Source organism: Grammomys surdaster, unplaced genomic scaffold, assembly GCF_004785775.1.
Source record: "Grammomys surdaster isolate TR1022 unplaced genomic scaffold, NIH_TR_1.0 437, whole genome shotgun sequence".
Taxonomy (NCBI): domain Eukaryota; kingdom Metazoa; phylum Chordata; class Mammalia; order Rodentia; family Muridae; genus Grammomys; species Grammomys surdaster.
In genome coordinates, this window is record NW_021604856.1 from 1266537 (window position 1) to 1273010 (window position 6474).

Consider the following 6474-nt stretch of genomic DNA (forward strand, 5'->3'; position numbering starts at 1 on the left):
CAAGAGCACATCTCATTACGCACCTGAACTAGCTCCCATTTCAACCTGAGGGCTAGAAATAGCACATTATATTAATAGAACACAAAGCGAAGGTGATTGCAGTGAAGGGCTTATAATCAGAAGGGTGTGGAGAGCTTAATTAGCAGATGAGAAGGCTGACGAGCGGCTTCACGGGGGAATTCAGGGCGTACAGCTGATCTGAGTACTGTGGATAAAAGATCGCACACACAGAACACCAACGGCTGTTTAATAAGAAGGATTCTTGATCACACTCCAGGACTCTGCCTAAACCTATAGCCCGCATGCTTTTTTACAGTTGAATCAATTCCCAACTTTGATATTCTTGAGTTCTCAAAACTAGCCCAATATCGAGGGATCCCCAAGGCAGGCCTGAGCAGTATTTGATCAGATGGATTCGAGAGGATTCAGCAAGACTAGGTTACAAAGGTTGATGACAGGTGACGGGCCCATTTCCCACTTTCTATGAGGGTATCAGGGCCAGCCAGCTTGAAGCTGCGACATGTAGGGAAACGGAGTCTGTTTCTATAGCACAAAGAGGTTCGTGGTGGTTAATTTCTATTGGCGACTTGAACAGAGGAACCTTGGAAACCAGCCTCTAGGCAGGTCTGTGAGGGAAGACCAATTTCTAGCTTGAGTGGGAATTTCTGAGGTGGGAAGACCCACTCTCAATGTGGGTGGTACTATTCCACAGGTTAGGATTTTGGACTATGTAAAAGAGAAAGCTAAGCACCAGCATTCAACCCTCTATGCGTCCTAATGTGATGTCCAGTGTGGTCAGCTGTCTCACACCTGCCAACCCCGACTTCATTACGATGGACCGTCCTCTCAACGTGTGAGCCAAACCGTGCTCCTTCCTCTAAGTTGCTTTTGTCGGGTATTTTGTAATTGCGACGAGAAATGTAACTAAATACAAGGTCCCTCACTCTCTAGCCATTGATTCTAGAAAGGATCAATCAGTTATTCAATTACAGGAATGCACCATTAATGACTTGGCTCAGATGGGAGTCCGTGGATTCCCACACAGAACCTGTCACCATCTCTGGGGGCCTGGAGGTTCACAGACGAGTGATCAGGAGGTCTCACCAGTGGCGGCATGTGTCCTCGGTGCATCTGTCCGACCATGACCTGCTGCTGTGGTGACGGCATGCTGCCGACATTGAAAGTCTCAGGCCCACTGGAGCCAGAGCGCATGACAGCTGGCAGTGCCACCGAGCCGTGCTCTGCCTTCCCAGTCCGGTTGAACTGCTGTTGCAAGATGGTAGATCTGTGAAAGGGACGGCTGGTCAGTGGGAGGTAGACACTCACACGCAGTACAGTACGGTGGGAAGACATCGAAAATGCGCACTGCCCTAGATGGTGGCGGCCACTTAAAAAACACGCACGGTGGGCATGGAATGAAGAGCGACACGGAGCTGCTCAGTGGAAGCACCTACTGGATGAATCCAGTCAAAACCAGTGTCAGTGCCTCCATTGGTAGTGCCCTGGTATTATACAATTCATTTGCTCTTAGGACAAAACAAGTGACAGTCCTATAACAATGGCATGCTGAGGGAAGGTTAGGATATGCTGCCTGTCACTTGTTCAATCATACAATCAACAGGTTTCCATTCTAGGCGGTGATAGATCTATCCTTAGCTTGATGGGGAAAATGTGCAAATAAATCTAAGGAAATCCTCTCACAAGTTCAAGTCCACTGACCACAGAGGGCATCTGTCACTTCTGGAGGCTTGAGAGACTTATATCTTTTCCAAAAGATTCCAACCAGAGATTAGGAGTCACACGCACGCACGCACGCACGCGCGCACACACACACACACACACACACAAACAGAGAGAGAGAGAGAGAGAGAGAGAGAGAGAGAGAGAGAGAGAGAGAGAGAGAGAGAAAGGGGGAGGAGGAAGAGAGAGATCTTAAGATTTTTTAGAATGAGTGGCAGGTGCAAAGCCCTTCACACATGTGGAAGTAAGGAGCTAGACAGAGGGCAGTTCTTCTTCAGGATCCTAGTGGAGAAGCCACAAGGAAGGTCTGGGGAATGGAGGTGCTCCTGGAGAGGTGAAGAAGGAAGGGGAATTTTACACCAAGAGGCAGGCTCAATCTTAGACCACCCCTGTTAACCAAGTTAGCATCTCAATCAACAGACATCTGTAGAGAGTCAAAAATGTGAATCGAGGTGGGTGGTGGTTTATGAAGGGTCCTGACAGCTCGGACTGCAGAGAATAATCAGCTGTCCAGGACTCAAACCTACAAAGAACGTGTATATCACCTCAGCCCTTGCTTGGGAGGAGTGTTGTAAAACACTGCCTACTGGAAATGCCATGGCTGCTGCACAAGAACACAGGCCCGCTCGCTGCACAACGGCTGCACAAGAACAAGCCTTTCAGCATTCTTTCGTGGTGTGGATCTTATGAGACTCCACCACCAGCTGAGGAGTCCTTGGGAGCTGATGCTTTCTCAGGGCAGGAGAGTTATTTTTCTTTGGTGCTACAGATAGTCATAAGTTGCCCATGTTCCCAACATCCCTGCTCATGTAAGAATCCCTGATCATACTCAGTAGGTCATTATAAAAAGATCTGAAAGTAAGGGAGACTTGAGAGGAAATTTGGGTTCACAGGGACCAGAAAGGTGGGAGAAGAAAGGAATGTGGGATGAAGATGATCAAAAGAAATAATACATCTGTACCAAACTGTAAAGAATTAATATAAAGCATCCCTTTAAAGGAGTTCAGAGTAGATGACACCAGGGAGAGGAGGTCTGAGGCTGCTTTCTTACACCTCAGCCAACAACCTGGGCCACTCCTCCTGCTCGTCCTGACTTAGGTCCATGATGAGACAGTAACAATAGAGAAGTCTCAGTCCCTAGACGGTGGGGCCTGACACGTACCTCCCATACCTACTGGGCTCGTTTGAGGGATGCACAAGTACTAATGATTCTATCAAACAAACCTCTCACTCTGGTGGGAAGCACGAACTTAAGACTTTCCATGTGGACATTAGTCATCCCAAGGACTTTGGAGACTCCTCCATAGCCTACAGTAGTGTTGACGTATGCTGGGGTCAGTTTAGCTCCAACCTGTGTACTTACTTACAGGGAACCAAGGTCTGAGTGGCCACATCTGCCTTTCTCTTACATAGGAGTTGTGTTGGGATCAAGTGAGAGCAGACTGGACATACAGAATAAAAACAGAGACAAGAGCAGTTCTCACAGGTCTGTTTAGCATAAGGGTGTCTGTAGAGATTTCTCAGCTAGCAGTGCTTACTAGATATGTCTTAATTCTTTTTGTTACATCCATTTTCTCATTTAAAAATGGAGCTAAGAGTTCTGAATCAAAAGATTTTGTTTTATTTTTAATTGTGTGTGTGTGTGTGGGGGGGTGGTGGTGGTATATGCAAGTGCCTGCAAGCCTGAAAGAGGAAGTTAGATCCCCTGGAGATGCAGTTCTTTGAGGTTGTGAGCAGCTCAATGTGCATGCTGGGAACAAACTCTGATCCTCTGTGAGAGCAAGCACTCTTAACAGCCAAACTGTTTCCCCAGCCCCAAGTGTTGCATTTAAAATAACAAGTATTTTTCCAATAGCAAACAAAATATGCCAATGTTTGGTGTGCATTATTTTGTGACTCTGTCATCAAAACCACATGTAACAAGGTGATACTACTGCGATTCCTGGTTTCTACATGGGCTGGTGAAGGTAGAGAATTCAAGGCCAGCACAAATAAACAGACGCCCAGATCTGCTCCGAACATGGTTCCTATGAGTAATTTTTTCCCTTCTTCTTTAAAACCAGTGTTTGTATTATTTTACATGCATGAGCGTTTTGCCTGCACGCGTCAGTGTCTCACTTAATCCGGTGCCCATGGAAGCTAGAAGATGGTGACCGATTCCCTGAAACTGGAGTTATAGGCAGTTGTAAAGTTGCCATGTCCCAACCACGTTAAACCTGTGTCTCCTGGAAGAGCACCTAGTGCTCTTAACCACTAAGCCATCTCTCCAGCTCCAAGAGCACATTCTTAGCCCTGTCTCTTTGCTGCCTCACAGCCTGGGAGAGGAGTGTGGCATGTAATTAGTGCTTTAAGCATACTGACCACACGACCGGCCAGCCTCCAGAATCCCAGAATAGAACCAAACAGAAGCTAAGTGACAGATTTCGAGGTAATAACCTCATCCGTGGAATTTACATCAGAGATGCTGAGCAGGACCCAGGAAAGCTGACTGCTTCCTAAGATGGAGGTGGACACCATGTTCTGCATAGGGTCCCCAGGAAATGCTCAGCACCCACACAGGACAGCTGTATCACATGCTCATCCTGGGCCATAACTGAAGAGCAAGCCTTGACTAACCCATCACCATGTCACCTCAGGAGGAGGCAGATCCCAAGCACCCTGGATACTTACTTTTTTGGGGAAACTGACTCTTCTAACATAGTTGACTCCTCATCCCCTTCCAGCCCAAATCTATCTTTGCTTTGTTTCTGGAGGCAAAACAGACACCACAATAAACAGAAGCACAAAAGCATGATGCTAATAAAGTAGAAATCTGTGACTCAATATGCAAATATACCAAGCTGCGGGTTTATCATTACTTACACAGCAAAAAGCCAGGCACGGAATATGAATTTTGAGTGGATTGTAATAGGAAGCCTTAAAACGTCTGATTTTCTATATGCTACTATGGCATGTGGTGTCACTATGTTAGGTAAGAACAAAAACTCATGAAAACCACAATGCACACGTTTAGTTCACCACCTTGGGTTTCTGGAAAGTAGGGAAATTAAAAACCTATGTAGAGGACAGTTCTGATCAATCAGGATCAATCAGACGGTCCTAGCTTGCTCTATCAATGTGAGGCAACTTGAGGAATTCCCTTGAACAAAGTGTCTTGTGGGTATTCCTGTAGAAGACTGTTGTGATTGTTAACTGACTTAGAAGGACCCAGCCAACTGAGTGGTACCATCTCCTGGGCTTTCTAAGGAGGAGGATGGAGCAGGAGCCTACACTAACCATCAAGCACCTTCCTGCCATGGTTTCTGCTCTCCTTCCTTGGCTGTGAGCTCCCTAGTTGGAGGGAATACTGTATATACAGGGTAACAAGTGGGCCTGACTGACAAGTTCCTACTGGGCTTTCTACCCATATGTCCCTGCAGGATAGTCTGCGAACAGAAGTGGAAGCCAAATGAACCTTCTTCTTCCTTTAGTTGCTTTTGGTCAGTGTGTTTTTATCACAGCGATGGAAATCAAACTAGAACCCAGCCCACTGCTTCTTACCCAGCAGTAACAAACACATATATGTACTGTGGCAAACTCAGACATGCTCAGAGGATTCTGGGTCAGAGATCTCATACACAAAGAACCAATCTGTCACTCAAACATTTCAAATAAAGATTCCATTTAATGTGGTTTTGTCATTGAGCCCTTTACCAAAGTAGCCTTGATTTTCTCCATCTTCTTCAACACCACATACCTTTTTGAGGATGATGTCAATGTATCCTGCAATCAGCTGGGATATTTGCTCCCCCTCTGTGGTTTGTACTGAATAGTAGCTTTCTTGGTATTCCCCAAAATCCTAAAAGAGCACATTAGGAGAAACACAGTTGCTTAGATCTCTCAACGTCCATGAGGCTACACAGAGCAGCTATAAAGCTGGGACACAGCTCCCTTTCCACAGTTCTCCACTCTGAGGAAAAGCAGGACTCTTAAAATGTATTCAATGGTAGATATTTTAAAAAACAACAACAACAACAACAACAAAACAAAAAAAAAACAAAACAAAAAAACTGAAGCTTCCAAGCCTCAGACCTGAAACTCAATCCCTAGAACCCACGGAGTGGAAGAACTGACTTTGACAAGTTGTCTTCTTACCTCCCCAGGACCCCCACAGACATATAAATACATGTCAAAATAAAGAGGGTAGGGCTCTGGAAACTGTAAAGACAGACAGGATTGGAGCCTTAGGACCCCCAAGCAGAGAACTGGAGAGGCCTGAATACCTTGCAGTAGCCATTCCTGAAAAGCCTACTCTTTCCAGAGGACCAGGAGAACTAGACAGGAGACGCAGCCCCACCAGCAGCAGCCCAGACATGCCAGGCAGGGAAAAGGGCCACTGTATTTCAACAGTGAACACAGTAAATTTCTGTATGGTCCCGTCTCTCTAGCATCACAGGCTTGGTGGCTTTGGCTTCTTCCCATCAAGGTCATGAAGCCATAGTGAGAAATATAGAGAAATGCTGTCTGCTATCACAGAGAAATATCATCAGATCCTGAGTGTATCAGGAAGATAAGGTGAAGCAGACAAGATGGCACACACCAAATCCTAGCACTTGTGGGGCAGAGGCAGAGGCAGGCAGAGGCAGGCAGAGGCAGGCAGAGGCAGGCAGTGGCAGGCAGTGGCAGGCAGTGGCAGGCAGAGGCAGGAAGAGGCAGGCAGAGGCAGGCAGAGGCAGGCAGAGGCAGGCAGAGGCA

At 46.6% G+C, this 6474-nt stretch overlaps 1 protein-coding gene across 2 annotated transcripts in view; it reads right to left on the reverse strand.

Annotated features, from left to right (window-relative positions):
* Tln2 (talin 2) overlaps positions 1–6474 on the reverse strand; it is a 181210-nt gene that overhangs the window by 143916 nt on the left and 30820 nt on the right. For both annotated transcript variants that reach the window (XM_028781451.1, XM_028781452.1), the window contains exons 10-12: positions 5477–5578; positions 4411–4487; positions 1105–1285 (exon numbers count right to left, since the gene is read on the reverse strand). In XM_028781451.1, the coding sequence (XP_028637284.1) occupies positions 1105–1285; positions 4411–4487; positions 5477–5578 (360 nt within the window). The remainder of the gene's footprint in view (positions 1–1104; positions 1286–4410; positions 4488–5476; positions 5579–6474) is intronic.